The sequence below is a fragment of the Balaenoptera musculus genome, chromosome 6 (genome assembly GCF_009873245.2).
Source record: "Balaenoptera musculus isolate JJ_BM4_2016_0621 chromosome 6, mBalMus1.pri.v3, whole genome shotgun sequence".
Classification (NCBI taxonomy): domain Eukaryota; kingdom Metazoa; phylum Chordata; class Mammalia; order Artiodactyla; family Balaenopteridae; genus Balaenoptera; species Balaenoptera musculus.
Genome location: NC_045790.1, coordinates 102,711,068 through 102,735,341, shown reverse-complemented (window position 1 = coordinate 102,735,341; position 24,274 = coordinate 102,711,068). Strand labels below are relative to the sequence as shown.

Here is a 24,274-nt window from a genome sequence, read left to right as displayed (position 1 = left end):
TCTTCTCTAGACTGGGACAGACCAAGGAATTATTCCATAGGCTTCCTTTGCAGATCTGTCTTCTCCTTCCACCATTTCCAGTGCCAATGACACTACCGTTCAGGTCTTCTCTAGAAAGACACCTCATAAGCTCTCTCTAAACCAGGCCCATTCTAAAATCACCTCAGTGTGAAACTGAATCCAGGTGGGTCTCCATCTGTATCAGAGTGCCTCCAGAGGCATGCTCACAAATGATAAAACATCAGAGCAATTGCCTGGTCAAGAGATGAAAGGCCAAAGACAATGCAACTTACTGATTTCTAATTTTGAGCCATTCATTGCAGTGCCAAACTCTTATGTTAGAATCCTTTTATTTGTATTAATCAAAATAAATTATCTAGGTGTAGGACTCTATAAAAATATCTCCTACTTTTATACCTGGGCATTAAAGGGTGTTTCAGTTCCAATTTTACTTTTCCTACTTAGAAGTCCCTCTTCTTGACATTAATAATTAACCAGTAAACCAATTTACCCAAGTTCTTCAATCTCGGTTTATTTAAAAGGAGAGTAACTTCAGGAGGGTTATATCCATGGTTTACTGCTACCTCCAGCATGGGCCTGTGGGGCATACTTTGTTTTTTAATCTTCGTGGGGAAAAGTTGGGGACAGGAACAAACGTAAGTAAAACAACCCATCTTTATTTTTCAATGCATCTTATTAATGTGATGAGTGAAAAAGTAAATTCAACAGACTGTGTTAATTTGTAAATAACTTTCTACTTCTGGGAACACTAAGTGAATAGTCTCACCTCTGAATAAGAAAGTCATGTAGTATTTTGATTTGATGAGTGGCTAACGACATGACAGTTTTAGGGGATTGTTACTTATAAAAATTTACATAAGTGATTATTCAAATTCCTCTTCAAAACAGCACAAACTAAAAAAAAAAACAAAAAAAAAAAAAAAAAACAGCACAAACTAAACTCAAGATAATAAACTTTCTTGGTGTTTCTGGCTTGTTTCTATCTGGTACAGAGTTTTCTTTGTGTTTTCCGTGTACTGTACATAGTAAAGCAAGGGTTACTTGGGGTTCAATTCTAAGCCTGTGGTTTGAAAAATCTATTGTTATAATTACTTCCAAATTTATGAGCTAATGCTTCATAAATTTTAGTGTTATTATTGAAATAATGTGTATTTTAAACTAAATCTTTAAAATATTGATATCATATCTAGAAATAACATTTTAGTACTGATAAGTAACTGGAGAGTATCTAATCAAACCTACTCATTTCCTGTAAGGATAAATCCGGACAGAGGAAGTAACTTGCCAAAGGTCACACCACTAAGAGAAACAGAAGTAGGACTTGTATTAAGGACTCCTCTTTACCGCTTCAATTTTTTCCCATTTTGTTATAAATGTATACTTTAAATATGTAAACTATATTATAAATATAAATGTATACTTAGGATGTCATAAATTTATAGCACTCTCCCAACCCTAATCTGATTGTCTCACATGGTCACAATCACCCCATTTCCTGGATAGTTTTCGTTTATTCCTTCTTGAAAGACAGCCGACTGAAGTTCAGAGAGATTGGATTAAATGACTTCAAATTAGTGGTAGAACTAGGACTAGAACCTGGGTCCCATGATACTTAATTTTTTCTACTACACTGTACTGGCCCTTAATAAACATCTTCTCTCTTTCTCTGAAAAAGTGAGAGTATGCCATTTACAACATGGGAATCAGTAAATTTAATTGATTGATTCAACAAAAATTTTTTGAGCACCTACTACGTGATAGGCACTGAGGATATAGTAAATGATACAGAGCTTGCATTCAAGTGGGAGAAGAAAATGATGAACCAATGAATGAACCAATGAGTGAATGAGTAAATAAATAAGGTCAGGTAGTTATTGGTACCATGAAGGAAAAAAATAAAGGAGAGTAAGAAGATAAAGAAATGATCGGGCACTATTTAAAAATGTAGACAGGGAAGGTTCTTTAACGAGGTGACACTCAAACAGAGCTTGAAGGAAGTAACAGAGCAAACCATGCAAATATCTGGAGAAAGAACATTCCAGGTAGAGACCAAACTAGAATTTGTGCCTCTCTGCAAGCTCAGTGGCCATATTCTCTACAACTATTGAAAGAAAATAAGAAAAGCATGAAATACTTTATAGCTACTAATAAAGTATTAAAGTAAAGTAAAGTAAGGATGAAAGTCTGTATGAATGGGTGGTTCCAGAGCTGTGTTTTAGGGACCTGAAACATGAATTATTTTATATTTCACCACCACCACCACATAGACAATCAAAAGTAAAACAGGGCTTCCCTTGTGGCGCAGTGGTTGAGAGTCTGCCTGCTAATGCAGGGGACACGGGTTCGAGCCCTGGTCTGGGAAGATCCCACATGCCATGGAGCAACTAGGCCCGTGAGCCACAACTACTGAGCCTGCGCGTCTGGAGCCTGTGCTCTGCAACAAGAGAGGCCGCGATAGTGAGAGGCCCACGCACCACGTTGAAGAGTGGCCCCCGCTTGCCACAACTAGAGAAAGTCCTCGCACAGAAACGAAGACCCAACACAGCCAAAAATAAAAATATATTAAAAAAAATAAATTAAATAAAATTTAAAAAAAATAAAGGATGCTGTGAATTTAAAAAAAAAAGTAAAACAATACTAAACTGAAAAATATAAAACTTCTAACAATACCAAAATTAAAATAGCTTTTTTTTTTTCCTAAATTTCTCTTGCAAAAACTCTTGATAAATTCAGTTTAGCCTAGCAATTGAAAGTGTTAATTCAGGAAACGGGCTGCTCGGGTTCAATTCCTAATTCTGTAATTTAATAGCTATGTGACCTTGGGGAAGTCAATTATCAGTTTCCTCCTCTGTAAAATCGGAGTAATAGTAAGATTTTTTTCATAGAGGAGTTGTCACAACACAGTGAGTTTATATATATATATATATATATATATACATATATATATATATATATATATCTTAAAATAGTGCCTAACACTGAGTAAGATTTCAGTAACTGTACCTTATTATCATCAAAGCTGAACATTCCTCATTTTCTGCTGTACCTGGGTAAGCACATGGGGAATTGAGAAGCTGGTTAGAAATCTGGAGATTCTTTTCCCCCTTTTACAATTTTTCTGTGAATGGTTCCAAATTAGTTGTCATGTAGGAGAATTGCCAGTTGCTTTAAACTATTCAATTGCTTCCAAATTAATTTCATTGTTATTAAAGACTTGCTGATTAAAAAAGACTTTTTAATTGTCATAGTGTTGTCAGAGACTGCAATAATTCTGCCAGGTGTGCTGGCCAGTGCCCTCCAGGCCTGTTCGGCCAATTGAATTATTCAATCACCTTTTGGGTTGAAGCACACTTCTTTTTCTTTTAGTAGCATATATAGCTTTCACTATTCCAATTAACTATTTTGTGATATATAATTAATAACCTAGTTTATATTTGTAACTTTTCTTTTAATAAAACAATGAAAATTCACCCATTTTAAGATTTCTATTTCAAAAACTTACATTGATTCATGTCCATTCTTTAAAAATCACATAAAAAATAAAACTGGGGGAACAGCTCACGGTTAGGAACATGGTTTGTAACCTTGACCTCAATTATACACATAACAGAGAGTGAGGACTGAATATAAAGACCTGCTTCATTGGGCTTCCCTGGTGGCGCGGTGGTTAAGAATCTGCCTGCCAATGCAGGGCACACGGGTTGGAGCCCTGTTCCGGGAAGAGCCCACATGCCATGGAGCAACTAAGCCCGTGTGCCACAACTACTGAGCCTGTGCTCTAGAGCCCACAGGCCACAACTACTGAAGCTTGCACGCCTAGAGCCCATGCTCTGCAACAAGAGAAGCCACCTCAATGAGAGGCCCACGCACCGCAACGAAGAGTAGCCCCCGCTCGCCGCAAGTAGAGAAAGCCCGTGCGCAGGAACGAAGACCCAACACAGCCAAAAAAAAAGATCTGCCTCATTCACTTACAAGCCATGTGACCTTGGTCAAATTATCCTCTTATCACTTATCAATGATGTAAAGTGTACATCATTGGCCTGTTGTAAATATTAAAAGACTTGTATGTAAAGCCCTAATATAGCCTCTCAATTAATGTTATAATCATTATTGTTGTATGATTGTTCTCATTTGTTCCTCAAGGACCTCCATCATTACTTTCATTTCTAAATGCATTGCCTAGTTCACTGTTATTCTATCCTTTTCTTTATCCACTCACTAGGATAACACAATAATTCTAAGATTACTTCCTTTCAACTTATTCAGTGAACTTAATGAATCATAACATTTATTGACTACTGAGCATGCTAGGTGCTTTCACATAGGTATTCTCATCTCATCCTTAGCACCCTGGTAAAGAAGGTGATATTTTCCCAAGTAAATTATTTAACTCTCAGAGAGGGTTAATGACTTTACCATGGTCACTCAGCCAGCAGATGGCAGAGCTGGAATTCAATCTCTGGTACCTATGTTGCTTTTTTCTTCATTGGGCAAAAATATTGACCCTCTTTACCATTAAAAGTCTTCCTTTGCTGCAGTAGCTCAGGGAAGGTGCTATTACTACCTTTCTAAATGTTAACTAAATCTTCAGCTCTATTTCTCAAGTCTTAATTCCAAGCTACTTCTTCTTGGAAACTGTGCTGAAATTATCATAGACCACAAATAAATGTTGATTTAAAAATATCATTTTAAGTTGAGAAAATGTGCCTATTTTATTTATTTTTATTTTATTTTTTATTTTATTTTTTGGCTGCATTGGGTCTTCGTTGCTGTGGGTACACTTTCTCTAGTTGTGGTGAGCGGGGGCTACTCCCCGTTGCAGCGCACGGGCTTCTCATTGCGGTGGCCTCTCCTGTTGCAGAGCACGGGCTCTAGGCACATGGGCTTCAGCAGTTGCAGCACGCGGGCTCAGCAGTTGTGGCTCGCGGGCTCTAGAGCGCAGGCTCAGTTGCTGTGGCGCATGGGCCTTGTTGCTCCGCGGCATGTGGGATCTTCCCGGACCAGGGCTCGAACCCATGTCCCCTGCATTGGCAGGCGGATTCTTAAACACTGCGCCACCAGGGAAGGCCCCAAATGTGCCTATTTTAAATTGAATCTCTCAAGTGAGATTTCAAAAAAAATCAGAAGTATAACAAAAAATGTCATATAAATATACTGATCCTTCTCTTTTCCTATTTCAACAGGTATGTCATTTCAGCACCAAAAGTATTCTGTGTTGGAGCATTTGAAAATATTGTAATTCAAGTTTATGGATACACTGAAGAATTTGATGCAACAATCTCTATCAAAAGTTATCCTGACAAAAAATTTACTTATTCTTCAGGCCATGTTACTTTATCCACAGTAAATAAATTCCAAAATTCTGCACTCTTAACAGTATGTATTTATCCTTCAGTTTCTTTATACATATAGAATATTCTCAGTAAAACGTGTACCAAGTTTGAATATTGATAACCTAGAGATTTGATCATTTATACCACTCTACCACTGCGTGATTATTAGATGATGTCAGTCACTAGTAAGTGAGTCATAAGCACAAGAATATTATACTTACTTTTAGGTTTGTACATATTTAAGTAACATTGTACTAAAAATAGTTTTTATTATATTGCAAATAATAAAAAGTCAACACTGAGAGCCCTCCAGAACATTTTATCCTTTAAAAGGGGTCTGTGTATTACTCAGGTTTGAGAAACACTGATCTAAATAAATTCTAACCAAATGTAGGAATTCTTTGATTAATGTTCTTGACGGTAAATGCTCTAACCTCTTAACAAATACTTCCACTTTTTAGGTTTATTAAGAAATAAAATTCATTTCCCGAAAGTAGACACTCTTATCTGATGCCATTAGCCACACACATGTGGCTGTTACCTTTAAATTTAAATCAATCAAATGTAACTAAAATAAAAAATTCAGTTCATCACTCATACTAGCCACCTTTCAAGTGCTTAAATAGCCACAGGTAAGTGGTGGCACCATACTGAACAGCTCTCCCTTATCACATAGAGCTCTGTTGAACAGTTCTAATTCAGATGGCCAATTGGAAAAGTAAATTAGGGTGGGGAAATCATAAAAATTGATGCATATCTTAAGCATTTAACTTCATCTTAACGTTACAACGTATCTTTATTTGCTAATCATTAGATGTTGTGCCCAGGTCTTTTCTTGGGTCCACTGGTTGGAGCAGAAATTCTTATTTATAATGTGTCACAGCTTTAACGAATCATTTGTTCTACAGTTTCTATTTCCTTAAAGTAGAGAAAGAACTTAGATACTTGCAAAGCAATCTGAGTGCAGAATCTTTATAGATTTTTACCGTTTTCCAAACTTTTACAGTACTCTCACATATCTAATTCAACATGGTTTGTTTTAGTGATTAACTTTTATCTCATGTTTTCAAAGCCGAAGTTTTCATAAAAACACTTTTCTTTCTTCTATTACTTTCTGTGTATTAAATGTGCTTATCATGCAGTGTAAAGTGGATCATTACAATTACATAGACAAATTGGAAAGCACATTGCTCAACCTGTGGAAGCAGAAGGATGTAGATAGAATACAAAGTGTCCTGAATATCAGTCAGGATGTTGAACTGGGGATGGAGAACATGGGCTAATCCGACGAGCTGATGAAGTGAAAGTTTAAGAGAGCTCCTATAGTAGTAGTTTTTACTAAATGCATATAAAATTTGGGAAGCACAAAACCAAGAAGATTTTTAATTGCTTAAAGCTAAATGTTGATTATGACATTTGATATTGAAGGACTTTGGGCAAAATTTATTTACTACTTTGGCTCCTATACTACTTTTTAAATAACATGTTTTATATCCTTAAAATTATTATACTCTTTTCCATCAACATTGTTTTTTACAGATACAACCCAAACAATTGTCTGGAGGACAAGACCCAGTTTCACATGTGTATTTGGATGTTGTATCAAAGCATTTTTCAAAATCAAAAAAAATGCCGATAACCTATGACAATGGATTCCTCTTCATTCATACAGACAAACCTGTTTACACTCCACACCAGTCAGGTAGATTATAAGATGCTTCTCTCTAGCATCTTAGAGAGATGGGAGGGAGTGGGATTGGGATTGACACTATACTGTAGAGGTTTTGGGGTTTTTTTTTCCAAGCTTGAGCAGCTGGGTAAATGATGATGGCATTTATTTAAATTGAACTTTGGATGTGGGGAAGAGTTTTTATTTATTTATTTTTAATTTTTATTTTATATTGGAGTATAGTTGATTTACAATGTTGTGTTAGTTTCAAGTGTACAGCAAAATGATTCAGTTATACATGTCCATGTATCTATTCTTTTTCAAATTCTTTTCCCATTGAGGTTATTACAGAATATTGAGCAGAGGTCCCTGTGCTATACAGTAGGTCCTTGTTGGTTATCTATTTTAAATATAGTAGTGTGAACACTCCCAAACTCATTCTATGAGGCCACCATCACCCTGATACCAAAACCAGACAAAGATACCACAAAAAAAGTAAATTACTGGCCAATATCACTATAGAGCTTTTTAAAACTTGAATTTAAGTGGCGATAGGTTTCCAACTTGCTCAAAAGAGTCTCAATCCCCAGTGATTTTTACACTTATAAATATCATTTTAATTTTAAATTCATACAGAAATTGTTAAACAATTAAACGGAATTTAAATTTAAATTTGATTTTAAATATACATCTTAAATTCATATGGAAATGACAAAAATTAACAATTATATTATCTACCTCATCAGTTATTCCCATGTAGAAAAAAAGCTATTTAAGAATTGTGAAATGTAGTGTTAGGTCTTATTATTAAACAAGTTTAAGATGTAACTGCAAATATAATTTAGGCAATGAGAAAATAATTTATTATAAAGCAGTGATCATAAAAAAGGTCTATTACTTTGGAGCTAATCCTCAAATTCAGAAAACAAATCAAACCCTAAGAATCAGATGTTTCAGCAAAAAATAAACTAAATCACAGAAATATATGGGTATTAATTTTCTAAGGGGATCTGCCTAAAGGAAGTTCCTATTAGAACATTGTTTTGTATTCTTGTTTTATCTGTTAGAGGGGGAAAGGGCAGGATAGCCAGTCAAAACTCTGGGATTGACGATTGACTGGATATATTCCCAAGGAACCAAAAATAAACACAGAAAAGTGTGAATGCTAACCGCATATGTTCATGTGTCTGCAAAACCTTCGATTCCTCCATCACTCCCTGTTGCCAGAATTAACTTTTGAGCACATCAGAGATGGAATTATGAGAGAACTGTATGTGGAAGGGGGAGGTTATGGAGTTTCAATAATGACATTACTGGTGAAGGAAAGAGGAAGGGAGGCAGGACCAGCCAGCTTTGTTGAAAACATTTCAGGTAGTACATACCTGCTACATATTGGCTGATGTTGATAGTATGGAGTGGAACAGGCCTGCACCACTACCTTTTTAGCAGGAGCTCCTGTTATGACCAGCTCAGAAAGGAAAGGCCTAGAGAGGGTGGGGTATTGCTTTCGGCTTGGGCAGAATATCATAGCCAGAATAGTACTCTCTTGACTCCAAGATGACTTGGTGTACATGGAGATAGTCTCTGCCCATAAAGCTTGGGCTCTTTTTAAACATCATACCCAGAAACAAATATATCCATACCCTTGTGTTCCTCCTATGTTAGAGGACCTTCATTAATTGGGTCCTGTTGACACTACCTACTATTTAGCATCCTCATCTTTGTCCAACAAGTAGTCTGATACCCAGAGCCTAGGACCTCTCTTAGCTATCAAGGCTTTCCTTAAGAACAGCCTTGGGACTTCCCTGGCGGTACAGTGGTTAAGAATCCGCCTTCTAATGCAGGGGATGCGGGTTCGATCCCTGATCGGGAAGCTAAGATCCCACATGCCTTGTGGCCAAAAGACCAAAACATAAAACAGAAGCAGTATTATAACAGATTCAGTGAAGACTTTAAAAATGGTCCACATCAAAAAAAATCTTAAAAAAGTAAATTAAGAACAGCCTCATATGTTATTTCTTTGTCAGAACTTTAGTGTAAGAAGATGTGGTATCCTCATCTATTCTAATCATAGAGGAGAACTAGAGAACTTTCTTCTAAATTTCTTTTTTTAATAAATTTATTTATTTATTTTTGGCTGTGTTGGGTCTTCGTTGCTGTGCGCGGGCTTTCTCTAGTTGTGGCGAGTGGGGGCTACTCTTCGTTGCGGTGCGCGGTGGCTTCTCGTTGCAGAGCATGGGCTCTAGGCACGTGGGCTTCAGTAGTTGTGGCATGCAGGCTCAGTAGTTGTGGCTCGCAGGCTTAGTTGCTCTTCAGCATGTGGGATCTTCCCGGACCAGGGCTCGAACCCGTGTCTCCTGCATTGGCAGGCAGATTCTTAACCACTGTGCCACCAGGGAAGCCACTCCTCTAAATATTGACTCATTGGGACTTCCCTGGTGGTCCAGTGGGTAAGACTCTGCGCTCCCAATGCAGGGGGCCAGGGTTCGATCCCTGGTCAGGGAACTAGATCCTGTATGCATGCTGCAACCAAGAGTTAGCATGCTGCAACTAAAAGATCCCGCGTGCCACAACAAAGATCCTGGGTGCTGCGACTAAGACCCAGCGCAGCCAAAATAAATAAATAAATGAATAAATTTTAAAAAGTAAATAAATCTTAAAAAATAAATAAATAAATATTGACTCATTAGTGAGAAGTAGTGAAGTATAGTGGTTAAAAGCAGACTCTGGAGCCAGATTGTCGGGTTCAAATGCCAGCTTGGGCTCTTATTAGCTCTGTGACCCTGTGTGAGTTAATATTTCTCAGCCCCATTTTCCTCATCTGTATAATGGAGATAATAATAGAACTTACCTCATAGAGTTGTTGTGAGAGTTAAGTGAATTCATATGTGTCAATACTTCAAACACTGCCTACCACAGAGTAAGCACTAGGAAAGTATTTCCCATTATCATTTAATCTGTGGGATAGCATAAAGCCTTATTTACACAGAAGAAAAAGAATTACTGAGAAGTAATTCTTTTAAAAATTGATTACATCTTGCTGTTTATAGCTCTAATGTCCCAATGCACACATTTAATCTGAAGATCACTGAGGGATTTTTCTTATAAGCATGTTTAGGATAGAGGCTTAAATCTTCAAGGCTTTATAGGACAAAGGACTTCAGAGTATTGACCAAAATCCTTCAATTTCACACAGCCTGTGTCCTGCCTTCCCCTCCAACCTTATCACCCGCCATGTTCCCCTTCATTGGTGGACACCAGCCAAGCTGACCTCTTTTCAGTTGCTTTCTCACACCATTTTCCCATCCACAGTAAAGCTTGTGCACCTCTTCCTGGTATATTCATGCCCCTTCCTTGCCTTCTTAACTCCTACTCAACCCTTACGTGCCATCCCATAAAGGGCAGCCTTCTCTGCTTCAAAGCTCCCTCTTCCACACTCAGAAAGCCAGGGAGTGTCTTTTATGGCACTTCCTACCCCTAGAATTTTACATTTACTTGTGTCATCTCGTGTTTGCCTCTCTCCTCCACTCCATTAGAGGGATTCCATGTCTGATTTGTCACCACCATATCTCTGTGCCTAGCATAGTGTCTGCACATAGAAGGCATTCAATATACATTTTAAAATTAATAAGCTATATCTTTGGTACAAAAAATTATTGATCTTGCCTTTGATACACCATTGCTATGAAGACAAGATTAATTTTCTAACCTAACACAAAATGGGTTAGAAAGTGGACAAGTAGTAGCCGTAGAAATAATATAAAATAAAAATAATAAACATTTATTGATTAGTTATTATGTGCCGAGTTATGCAAAAGCTTTGTCTCATTTAGGTTCACATACTATGTAGCAGATGCTAGCAGTCCTATCTTACAGATGCGGGAACTAAGGTGTAGAGGGATTAGGTATCCTGCTCTGGGTCACATTAGAAAGTGGCAGAGGCAGGAGTGAAACGAAAGTTTTGAACTCGAGGGCCTGAGCTCTTTTGTGGCATATTGCCTCTGGCAGCATCCCAGTGATGCTCAGGCCTGGACCAGGTATGTTCATAAAGCAGGAGGGAGGACTCGAGGAGGGAGACAGGGATGAGGGGACAGCAGAGTGAACGGATTTACTGAGCATTTTGCTTTGATCTTATGGTATAGTGAAACCAATTTTAGAGCGCTTAACTCGTGGCTTCTTGTGTAGAGCTTTGCATAATACCGACCCTTTAAAAGGTTTATGGCATCGGATCAATTTTATTTTGTGGTTAAAGTTTTGGCCATGAAATGATTTGAGCATCAGTAAAACCCTAGAGAAATTATAATATGTCATTGGAAGGGACTAGATCAGCATGTCTCAAGCAGCTATGAGTTAAAAGCTAAGCTGATGCTTTTGTTTAAAAGGTGGGGATCTATTAACTGACAGAAAGAAGTGGAAGAGAACTAATTGTTATTGAGCCCCTGCCATTATTCTTTTAACAATGAGAGAACAATTGTAGGATCTGGCTCAATAAATATAACAAAACCATAGAATTCAATTCTATCTTTAGTAACAATAAGAGACAATTTGGGGCCTTGTTGTAAGAGTGTATAATGTCTGAAACAAACTACTTAATTTTCCATTAAAATCTTCAACTTTAATATGAGACAATTTATTATACTCCGATATAACCATATGGTAGACACCACTATTTTGCTACTATGAAATTCTTTATAAACAGTGGCCTAATTACAGATATAACTAATTTTGTACTATATATTTGTTCCCAAAAAGATGTATGTAAATATATTTTAATAAAGTGAACTGTACTTTAAATTCAGTAGAAAGTAGCTCTTTAAAGGAATCCAAAAGGATTCTCTTTAAAAGAAAAAAATCATTTGTATGTATATGTCTACAAACTAACTTTTTCTTTCTTTTAAATATGGATTTTCATGTATGACTGTGTATTGGATTTTTTAAATGAGGCTCATCTCTTTTAAGGGTGATTATTGTAAAAAATCAAAATACTGTGCTTAGCAAAGTTTTTGATGATATCAATTATTCTTACAGTAAAGGTTAGAGTTTATTCACTGAATGATGACTTGAAGCCAGCCAAAAGAGAAACTGTCTTAACTTTCATAGTAAGTATGTTATTTATTTGGATGAGATACTCTGTTCCATAATCCTGCCTTCACACCATACTAACTCATTGTGTTCAGGAAATGATTATTGAACACTTTCTGTGAGTACAAAATTGTAGGTTTATACCTCTACAATATGTAAAAACCTCATGAAAATGAAATCTCAACAAGTTATGTTTTGAACTAAATCATTTAAATATATCCTTCATGATTTATTTCTTGAAGAACACTGATCAATCACTAAGAATTAATTGAATACCTATTATGTATGAGATTTTTTATTTGTACAATACACTTGAGCAGTTTAGACTTTAGTAACTAACATACTAACACATGAAAAATAGTGCTAACCCATGAGATAAAGATCAACTGTTATTAGCTTTTCATCAGCCATGACATACGTAACAGATGATATGCACGTGTGAAATAAACTCCCATGGTCTTCCCAATTCGTGTCACAACCCTACAAATTTTTGTGGGGAAATAACTGCTCACCTATTAACAGTAGGTGTACTAGTAATTGGTCCTTCACTATGGGTTGCAGCACCTTTCCTCCTACTCAAAGAACCAAAAAGCTGAAAACCTTAACAGAACACAAATGAAAAAGAGGATTGTATAGGAATAACCTTGAATCCTTCATAACTTACAAAAATCATAAAACTTTCACAAACTTTAACATCTGACTATTTTATAATGAATTACTTGAGAAGCATCCAGAGTGTTCCAAGATTGTGGTGGATAACTATTGACATAGACTGCAAACTTACAAAATGTCTAGCTAATAAATGCATTTTACAGCATATTTGCTTTGGAAAGCTTCAGATGAACACATACAAAATTTAGATTCAGGTATCTGTAAAGCATGTAAGTTCATATTTGGTTCATTATAACATCAGTTTTTGTCATACTTCTTTTTTTTTCAGTCGTACAATAGAGAGTTGAATCTTCTAGATAACTGAGACTAGGATACCCTGGACACTGATTTACTTTTTTTTTTTTTTCTGCTGAGGCAAGAGATGGAAGAGGGTCCAAAAAGAGGGAGGGAAGTGGCTTACATGAACCATATTTGCATTTCACAACATTTAAATGATTTTCCCCCTTCATATTTAATTTGAAGACATGGATATTTGTTAGTAAATATTTCTGTAGATCAAAGACAATATAATCAGTTAATTTTTAAAATGTGATTTATGTGATTTGAGGTTGTTTGTTTTTATTCAAAGGATCCTGAAGGATCAGAAGTTGACATGGTAGAAGAAAATGATTATACTGGAATTATCTCTTTTCCTGACTTCAAGATTCCATCTAATCCTAAGTATTTTAAAGTATTTGTTAATAAAGTTTTCTCTAAAAAGCACATCTGGAACTTCTGGTTGTGAGGTAGATAACCAATCAAATGGAGCCACCTAGTGTTAACAAAGAGTAGGTGAAATGAGGATATGCAAACTCTTTTCAAGTCTAATTAGAAGCTAGGCTCAGGTTCTGGCAAAACAAACAAACCACTCCCAATACTTCTTACCAATCCTCTTTACGTATAGAAATTAAAATTTGGAAGAGGCAAAAAACAGTCCCCAGGCCTTTTTTTTTCTTCCGATGAAAACCGTCAACCTCCACCCTTCAAGGAATCTAATAGACTATCCGTCTAAAAGGCTGGTATTGTCCCATGCCTTGCTCTGAGAGTTGTAAAAATATTGGTCCCCTGTAGTCTTTACTGCACAGAATACCAGAAGACAGTTTTCAAGAGGGAGGGTGTTATTAATTTCCTCCATTTGGCCACATGCTAAAGGATTAAGAACAGAACCCAATGTGAAAAAAATTTAGTGAACACATTCCTGGTATATGCAAAGTACAACGGGAATGAGAAATTCAAAACAGAAATAAAGAATCCACAGTCCCTGTCTCCAGGGAACTTAGAGGAGGACAAATAAGTGCACCTATAAAATGACTACAATATCACTTTAAAGCAAAATCTTTTTATGGTCATTTTTGTCTGCCCTCTAGAATGGAGTTTGCAGTTAATTCACTGTACTGAAAATTTTCTAGAAATTTGGATGAAATTGGGGGATTTCAATAATTTGGATAATTTTTAAATTTTGTACTTCCTTGAAAATATTACATGCTCCATAGCACAGAATTTATCCAATTATTTTATAATTATTATCATTTCTCCAACTTCATCTTATGTCATTTGCTCCATGACAGATTATGTCAGCCATGACCAGTATTGTCTTACCCCAGTACATTTGCACATGTTGTCCCCTCTGCTTAGAATGTATTTCACCTTGCTCTTTACAAGGCTGGCTTCCTTTCATTCTTTAGGACACAAGGTAAATGCTCCCTTTTCAAAGAGGCTATCCCTGGATGCATGATCTAATGTAGTCTCTCTCTTCCTTTTACTCTCTTGTTTATTTTCTTCATGGCACTTATCTCAGTTTTGTAAGTAATTATTTATTAATTTACTTGCCTTTTATTCCCCACTAGACTGTAAACTCCTTGAGGACAGGGGTCTTGTCCGTATTGGTCACTTTTGAATCACTAGCACCTCAACATAACAGGCACTTGATAAATGTTCTTTGTGTAAATGATGACGATAACCATAATATTAAACTTTATTGATTGCATAACCAATGTGCAAGATAGATTTTATTTTTCCCATTTCACAAGTGAATCTAAGTAATTTTCTCAAGTCCAATCTGCTACTAAACGTGAAAGTGGGAATTTGGACTCCCATGGACTAGTAACTCTGGGAAGACAGGATCTCTTCTATCTTCATTTTTTTTTTTTTTTTTTTTTTTAAATTTTTGGCTGTGTTGGGTCTTCGTTTCTGTGCGAGGGCTTTCTCCAGTTGTGGCAAGCGGGGGCCACTCTTCATCGCGGTGCGCGGGCCTCTCACCATCGCGGCCTCTCTTGTTGCGGAGCACAGGCTCCAGACGCGCAGGCTCAGTAATTGTGGCTCACGGGCCTAGTTGCTCCGCGGCATGTGGGATCTTCCCAGACCAGGGCTCGAACCCGTGTGCCCTGCATTGGCAGGCAGATTCTCAACCACTGCGCCACCAGGGAAGCCCCTATCTTCATTTTTTATCTCCAGTGCTTAATCCAGTTCTCAGTCAATATTTTTGAATGAAGGTTGTTAAACTCAGATCATTTTCCTCTTTAAACAAACCATATTTTGTCCCCAACCAAAATTTCATTTATGTGAAGTGTGAATTTTATCATCTGGATAGGCTTGACCTGTATTATATGTTTCTAGAGACATTGTCATGGATTTTCTACTACAGGGTGGATTTTAGTATTATGTTAGTATAATTAAGCTCCAGGATTAGTAAATTTTCAAGTATCATAAGCTCTTCAAATCAAAGCTATTATATTGAGATAAAAATACCTGAAAAAAATCACAGTGTATGAAAACTAATTACTAAACAATTTCTATTATCTTGAAAATGCTCAGTTATTTCTGTTTATTGCTTTAAAATCTGTCGTCGAAAAAAAAGTACGTAGGCTATATGCATCTTTACTTACCTTTCCCTCTTTAAAATGGGAATTGATTAGATTTTCTTTGGGTGAATTAAAACCATTTGATGACTTCTGTAATTATAAATATTTTGCTTCCATAGATATGGTGTGTGGACAATTCGAGCTAAATATAAAGAAGACTTTTCAACAACTGGAACCGCATATTTTGAAATTAAAGAATATGGTAATTTCTGACAATTAAAAGTTTACCTATAAAGAGTATTTTTGCAATAATTCTTTTCATGAATGAACTTAATGCAAAATCACTCCCAGATGAAGATGAGGCCACTTGCAGTTATGGTTAGAAGTACTGCTCAAGGGGGTGGGAAGAGTTGTCCAAATGCCTAGGCTGTAGTTCTAGCTGCCCTTGGTAACCCTGAACAAGCACACCAGTCTCTCTGGACTTGTCTTCCTCTTTATAGAGCCTCAAGAGACGTAGTCCCCTGAGGAACTTGACTAGTTAAGGTCCTTTCCAGAATTATGATTTTAGGAGAAACTTAAACAATCAGAGTTGAGGTGAACAGAACCTGGTAAGACTAATAGATGATTTACTCAATTCATTACAACCAGTTAGTGACAGAACAAGAACATTTGGATTTCCTTACCCCTAGTCCAGTGCTATTTTCCTTCTAGCTCACAAATTCCTAATACATTGATCCAAAAATTTAAGATATTCTTATTTTGAAATCAGTCATATTAATGGACTAATAATTAACATATAAACAGCTTAATCTTTCCATTTCTTGTGGTTGTTTACTAGAGTATTTGTGTGCTCTGATATCAAATTTAACTTTCTTTTTCTTGAAGTCATTTTTTTATTCCCCAGGAGACTCATAATAATGTGGTGAATAAACAACACGAATTTTAACAATTAACAAACGGTGACAAAGCAAATTTATTATAATGAAACTCAACTTTAAAAATTATAGGCTCCAAATAACATATAATCCTGACTGATCCCCCTTCCTCCAAGTGTTTTTGCTGCTTCTTGTAGATATCTAAAATTCATCCACCTCTTATTATCTGCAGCCACCCATTGATTTTACCAACAGGTTCCCTCCTGGTCTACCGCAACCCCCGCTAATTGCTGTCTCTGCTTCGAAGATATTCTCCCTTGGTATTAGCCAAAATAACCTTGGAATGCAAACTTTGTCATGTTATTTCTCTATTGAAAAGTCCCCAGTATCTCCTCATTCCCACCTCCTTTTCAGCCTCATTTATACCACTCCAGGAATGGTGACTTTGCATTTGATGTTCCACCTGCCTGCAACACCCTCCCTCTCCCTCTTGCCTAGCCAACTCCTACTCACCTTTCAAGTCTCAGTTGAAAAGCCATTTATCAGTGAAGTTTTCCCTAAATTCTCTTTCCTGGGAAGGATTCCCTGTACTTATTTATATCAGTTTTCATAACTGTCATCTGTCATTTAGGTGTTTGTGTAATTCTTTGCTTATGCCTGTCTTCCCTGCTTGACTGTGAGCTCATTAAGGGCAGGGTTTGTGTCTTGTTCATTGGTATATCACTGTTGGCAGGAGTATGCAGGCTACATGGCACCTAGGTACTGGATGAAAGGATGAAATATTTTCCTCTACTTCATATCCTGGGGAGAACACATCTGCCTTGATCTTTAATAACATAGGAATGCAGCCCAGAGCAACAAATTGCATTGCTCTTTTTCTTCTGTTTTTCACCATCTAGAAAACACATAAGCCATATCTGAAGCCAACTATCTCACTTACTCTCCTGTGTCAGTCTTTGTCTACAATATCAAGGTCATACAATCACCCAATTTTCTACTAACTGTTGTGCAGGTTAATAGAATCTGTAAGCCTCAGTACACAGTCTGAGTTAATATAAAGAGAAGACAGTGCCATTTTGACAGGTGAAATTGTTTTCTCTTGGGCAATCAAGATTCCAAAAACAGGAAAAAACCCTCCTTCCTTTCTGCCCTAATTTTTAATTTTGCATGAAAGTTCTTTCTTGTAGCTAATTGTAAGCTCTCTCTTCTTGACTAAAGTGAGAGTTTTATGTTGGAATTTGGAGACTGGATGGATTTTTCTACTAGACAAAAAAGGGAAATATTAAATAAGCAAGAAATTTCTTTTTCCATTTTGAAAGTAATAAACATTTGTTGAGCACGTACTATATTTGCGATTCATGAGAAGGATGAGAGGGGGAGACATACAAAGATAAAAAGAGAATAGTCTTTTTTGTTTCAAGGAGCCAATACTCTAGTGGAGGAAATAATCGATTGCCTATAATAAGTGCTGAAATCAAAGTATAAGTAAAGTGCTTCCAGTACATAGAGGATGGATTGACCTCTGATTGGTAGAATGGGAGGCTCCCCAAAGATAGTGTTGTTGTTGATGATAATGATGACAAGGTGGATGTCGTGCTGATGTAACAGCTTATCCAACTAATCCAGAAATACAGTTGGTTGCTATGATTTAAAGACTACTCTAAATTAAATGGTAATGTTGCCTCTTTGTTTTTATTTTCAGTGATGCCACACTTTTCTATCTCAATAGAAACAGAAAATAATTTCATTGGTTATAAGGACTTTAATAATTTTGAAATTACTATAAAAGCAAGGTAAGAAAGTTTTTTTTTTTTCAGATTATCTAGCTAAACTGAGTTCCAACTCTGGTGACAGTTGCCCAGAGTGAGATGTGTGATCTTTTTCCAGTTTTATTGAGATATAATTGACATATAACATTGTGCAAGTTTAAGGTGTACAATGTGTTGAGTTGATAGATTTATATATCGCTGAGATCTGTGATTTAGTGGCAATGTCTTCCATGACTTTGAAACCGACTGATTGAGAAGACACCATGCCTATAGTTTATTAGCTCATACTGATTTTAGCTGATTCTGATTTTAGCTTTGTTGGTTACTCACCAGAGGGGGGAAAAAAATCCTAAAGATTTAAGTTCAATGTGTATGTTTAGGAACCAGCATGACTTAGGATATTGGGACTGAGATATGAAACCTTCACTTCTTGTCATTTTTAATGGCTTAATCAGCCAGCTAATGCTGCATAACTACTCTAAGATCCAGTGCCTTAAAACCATAGCCATTTACGAGTCAGCTGGGCAGTTCTGCTGACCTGGGCCAGGCCGACTTCAGTGGGGCTCGCCCATGTGCCTGTAGTCAGTTGGCAGGTCAGCTGGGGGCCAGCTGGTTTACGGAGGTCTTACTCACATGCCTGGCAGCTGGCTAGCAGTTGACTGAAGCTACAAGGATGATTGGACCATGTGTGTTTCTCATCAACCAACTGGCTAGCCTGTAACAGCAGCAATGCTCAAAGAGAGAAAATGGGAGCATAAAAGTCCTCTTGAGGTTTACACTTTGGGACTGGCACACCATCACTTCCAACACATTCTTTTGACCAAAGCAAATTGCAAGACCAGCGCAAAGGAAATAGACTCCCTTCACACCCAAGGAGCTGCAAAAGTGGTGGATACATGGGGAGGTGGAGAATTGGGGTTATTTTTGCAAGCAATCTACCACAAAAGCTTAGGTCATTTAAAAATGACAATATACTGTAGTTATTAATAACATTAACCAATTTATATAACTATATGTGTCAGGCACTTTTGAAAGCACTCTGTATATATTAGCTCATTTAAGCTTTATGAAAACTCTATGAGGTAGATACTGTTACTATCCCCACATTACAAATGGAAAAACGGAGGTACATAAATGTTAAGTAATTTGCCCAAGATCATACAGCTAGTAAGTCACTTGGCCTGTCTCGTTCCAGAATCCATGCCCTCAAATGCTACCCTATACTGCCTCTCTTACTAGCATTTATTGCTCAAATAGAGTGTTTGTCCCTTAATCCAAACCAGCATAAAAGGCTCACTTGACAGAGAATTGTAGAAATTGACTTCTTTTAATGGAGAGACTTACTTTTTTTGTTCAAACTATGAATAAGGAAAGTTAGCTCTTGCTATAGTATTTGCTGTGCAGAAAGTTTTCTTTATTATTACTTTAATTCTAAACTAAAAAAGGAAATATGCAGTTAGAATTTTAAAAAAGAACATATAACTGTGAGATCAGACATGCTGCTTTTAAAGACATAAAAGAAGATAAAGAGCAGCTCTCCACTGGTATCAAAATCATTGAGGAAGTGATGTGTCCTGTAAGAAAGGGCCCCAGACCTGACTCTTTTGATCTCCTCAAGATCAGTTTTTTTCATCTAGCACATAGTAATAAAAATCTGTACTTTGGCTTTATTATTGTAGCTTTATGAGGATGAAATATAACAGTGGATGGAAGGCACTTTAAAGTGTATCAAGTGCTTTATGTAATTTTGAATTGTTATATTTTATCCAGATTTTATTATTGTAACCCTGTTAGCAAAACAATTTTATGGTATGATTGTTTGACAGATATTTTTATAATAAAGTCATCAACGAGGCTGACGTTTATATCTCTTTTGGAATAAGAGAAGACTTAAAAGATAATCAAAAAGAAATGATGCAAAAAGCAATGCAAAGCACAATGGTAAGAGGTTCACTTGTACCTAAAGATCCATCATGAATGCTAGAGATGGAAAGTGACTTCAGAATCATCTAGTCCAATCTCTCATTTTATATAGGTGTGGAAATTGAAACTTAAAATCCTCCGTTGGTTTTTCACTATCCTTAGGATAAAGTTCACTTTCCTTGGCATCAGCTCCCCTCGCCAGCCCATCTCTCCCTTTCTTCTCCCTTGCACTGGTCACTCCAGTTTCTCAAAATTACCCTAGTCTCTCTTGCCTCCAGGTCTTTGCAGAGCTGCTCCTTCTGCTTGGGAATGCTCTTTCCCTTTGTCCCCTCCTGCCTCTTCTTTGCCCAGCTAATTCCTTCTCATTCTTTGTCTCAATGTAGACACACTTTCTACTCCCTCAGGCCTTGAGTCGCTCTCAGTGGAGCACGTTTCACACTTTATTGCAGTGGTTCTCAACCAGGGATGATTTTTACCCCCAAGGGGACATTTGGTAATGTCCAGAGACATTTGTGGTTGTCACAACTGGGGAAGAGGATCATACGGGCACTTAGTGGGTAGAGGCCAGGGATGCTGTGAAACTCCTTCAGGGCAGTGCCCCACAACAAAGAATTATCCTGTCCAAAATGTCAATAGTGCTGAGAAACCCTTCTTATTGTAATGGTTTATTTACTTCTCTATCATTCTCTACGCAAAACTCTTTGGGGGTCTGAATCATTCCCATTGTATGCCCAGAGACAGCCTCATTCATGGCAAAAAGTAGGTGCTCTATAAAAATTTATAAGTGAATGAATGAACTCACTGGGAAGTTATTGGTCCATGGTTAAGGGCTAGTGGTTGCTGGAGCTCAGAGTAGAGCCCTGGTCCCCTTTTCTCTAATTCAGTGTTCTTTACATTATACTGTGGATGGTAAGGGTTCATGTCATTTTGCTCACTGCTGCATATCCACATAGTTTGTATCATCAGTAATTTAGCCTTTGTTCTTTCAAGAGACAGTTTTATTTCTTTAAGATATAAATTAAATGCCTCTTTTTAATGCAAGATTCTATGTTAGACGCTGAGATTTAAAGCTACATAAGACAAAATCCCTGGCCTCATAGCACTCAATCTCAGAAGAAAAAAGAAGGCAAAATATATTTTACTGTTATGGTTAATAATTAAATAATATCATGTGACTTAACCCCATATCCCATTACCCATTGTGTGTTTTTAAATTAGCGTTTCAAGATATAAGCAGCAAAGTACAAAGTAAATATCATAAAACCCCATAAACTCTCAGTTAAGAACAAAAGTAAGCTGAGAGCTCTAGAAAGATGAATGACTCAGTGATTGGAAGAAGTCATCTTTGCCAGCTAGTACAAAAAAGACCTGTGGAATCAAATGATGTTTAAGACTCTTCCGTGTCAAAATTCTAAACAAATAGATTAGAAAATAACATTCTGGGCTTAACTGTGGACTCATTTACTCTTTAGTGGTGACGATAAAGCATTCCTCTGACATTTGTCTTCAATTGAGAGGCTAGTAAAGGCACATTTTGTTCATTTTTTCCTTATAAATTCTTCTGTGAAATAACTCTTTCATTTTCCCCCTTTAAACAGTTGATAAATGGAATTGCTCGAGTCACATTTGACTCTGAAACAGCAATTAAAGAATTGTCCTATGGCAGTCTAGAAGATTTAAACAACAAGTACCTTTATATTGGTGTGACAGTCATAGAGTCTACAGGTGAGTTTGGTTTTTTTTTTAAACTTTCTCTTGGGAAATATTTAGACAGCATATTCAAGGTACAAATAATTTCTACAGTTCTTTCACAGTTTACTTCCTTTTATAGTTAAGTTTTATTTTTTACATCATTAAAAACTGGGATTAGAGTATAGCTCTGCCACCCCCTAGTCACTGTGTCTCTATTGCCTCACTGGCAAGAATGGGATAACACCTGCCCATTTGGTATTCCAAGTGGGTCTGCACCTTATCTGACGTGAACATCTGGCACCCCGATTTTCTCACCCAGTAAGAATCAAAATCAAAGAGATTATGGGTGTAAAAACATTTGATAAATTACCATGCAAATGAAAGTTATTACTACTATCATTGTTTTCGTCCCCTTAGCTGTACAATGATGGAGTTGAACAAAGTGCATCCTAAAGCCCTTTTCTTCTGTAATAGTCAGTAATTCTATCTAAAATTGGAGGTAATGTTTCTAAAATAGATCCAATAATAGCGTATCCCTCATAGGGTTATGGTGAGGATCAAAGAGTCAGTATATGCAAAGCACTTAAAACAGCACCTCTTCTTCCTCCTCCTCCTCGTCCTCCCCCTTCCCCTTCACCCTTCCCTCCTTTTTGTCCTCCCCCTCCTCCCTCTTCCTCATCCTCTCCTCCTCCGCCTCTTCCTTCCTTCTCCTCCTTTCTCCTCCTCCTTCTTTTCTCCACCTACTTCTTTCTTAGCATTCTTAACACCTTGTCTAGTACTCTTAATCCTCACTCCAATGGTTTTAATAGTTATTAATTATTACTCCAAGTTGGGTTACTTTGTCTTACTTCTGATATGTCTTGATTACTAATGTAACTTATATTTTCAGGTCTATATTTAATCCCCAACCAACCTTGAACAAATAATTTAACCACACTGAGGCCACTTTTTTTTTCAATAAAATGACTGTTAGACCAAATTATTCCTAAGTCCCGTTCCATCTCTTTAAATTTGTCCTTCTGGGGTAACAGAATGAAGAATTGAGGTAATTATCGAGTTACTAAGCACTTTGTATGCATCTGATGCTCAATAGATGTGGGAGAATGATGATGACTTTATACTCCCTGCCCTGGCTGTGTTTTTGACATTGTTTTAATGTTTCTTTCTTACTTTTATTTTTCTCAATTTATTACAAACAAATTCAGTTTAAGCAATATTTATTAAGTATGCAAAGAGTACTGATAAATATGCAGGCTTACAAATATTAATGATGCGTAATCCCAGTACTCAAGTGGTTTACAAACAAGCATTAGCTATAAGACAAGTAAACAAAGAACTCTGAACAACAAGGAATTCCATATGTGCTCTAAGAAAAGTGCTTAATGCTACTGACCTTCAGAAGAAGATGAGCTCCTAGGTGATTGTTGAGCAACCAAGAACGGTGTCCTGAAGATGATTGGTCTTGTCTTGAAAGATAAGTAGGGTTTTGAGGCAGGGATAACAGCCAGGATGAAGTGGGCCACCCTTCACAGAGTGGACATACCAAGAGTGGGAGGTGAAGCTTGACCTTTGAGAATAGCAGATTATTCCTTTCCTGAAGTATAGGATATATATGTAGGGGTATTAGGGACGTAATACTGGAAAGGAGTTTGGGGATACTAGAGCTTTGTATATCACTCTTAATAGTTTAGCTTAAGTTTTAGCTAATGGGTAACAAACACTATTGGGGTCTTGCCGGTAGACCCTCTGGGTTCTCTCTACCTCAAGCTCTCCTTTTATGTCTTCTCCACTTCTCTCCATATCCCTGCTCTCTAAAGGTGAATGCCCTGTAAGGCTTAGTCTCTGGCCTACCCTTTCTTCTCTCCTTAGTCTCTGGCCTACCCTTTCTTCTCTCCTTAATGCCTTATACATATTTAACTGAAACTCAGGCCACTGGTGAATAGTGGTGTCCCTTCCTCGAATTCTTCCTCGGTCCAATCCTATTGCTCTACTTCCACAAGGACCATCTCTGCCCACAAGCCTTGTGCGTAAGGCTTTGGAAACTCCTGAGAAGAGTTTAGACTCTTCTCTGCACTGCCCCTCTGAACCAAGACCCATATCCTACTTGCTGTTGGTAAATGAATGAGTGCAGGAATGGAGTGAATGAATGAATGAGTAGGTCTGTGGAGACATATGAACACAAAATAGCTCCCCACACAGATCAGTACACTCCTAAAAAAGGTCAACATAATCCTTGTCATTTCTTTAGGTGGATTTTCTGAAGAAGCAGAAATTCCTGGCATCAAATATGTCCTTTCTCCCTACAAACTGAATTTGATTGCTACTCCTCTTTTTGTGAAGCCTGGGATTCCATTTTCTGTCAAGGTAGATGATGGGGGGGAAACTGCTGAATGTGATTATCTTTTTCTAAAAATATGGGGGTGGCAAACGAAAGAAGGATGATGGAGAGGCAAATCAC

General features: G+C 37.1%; 1 protein-coding gene across 1 annotated transcript in view; it reads left to right on the top strand.

The window, feature by feature from the left end:
- The first annotated feature begins 551 nt into the window (after positions 1–551).
- Positions 552–24,274, top strand: part of C5 (complement C5) — a 79,899-nt gene continuing 56,176 nt past the window's right edge. The window contains exons 1-10 of the mRNA XM_036856822.1: positions 552–656; positions 5,205–5,397; positions 6,894–7,056; positions 12,052–12,122; positions 13,346–13,437; positions 15,737–15,819; positions 18,135–18,225; positions 20,028–20,142; positions 21,723–21,849; positions 24,065–24,180. Coding sequence (XP_036712717.1) covers positions 592–656; positions 5,205–5,397; positions 6,894–7,056; positions 12,052–12,122; positions 13,346–13,437; positions 15,737–15,819; positions 18,135–18,225; positions 20,028–20,142; positions 21,723–21,849; positions 24,065–24,180 — 1,116 coding nt within the window. The 5' untranslated portion in view covers positions 552–591. The remainder of the gene's footprint in view (positions 657–5,204; positions 5,398–6,893; positions 7,057–12,051; positions 12,123–13,345; positions 13,438–15,736; positions 15,820–18,134; positions 18,226–20,027; positions 20,143–21,722; positions 21,850–24,064; positions 24,181–24,274) is intronic.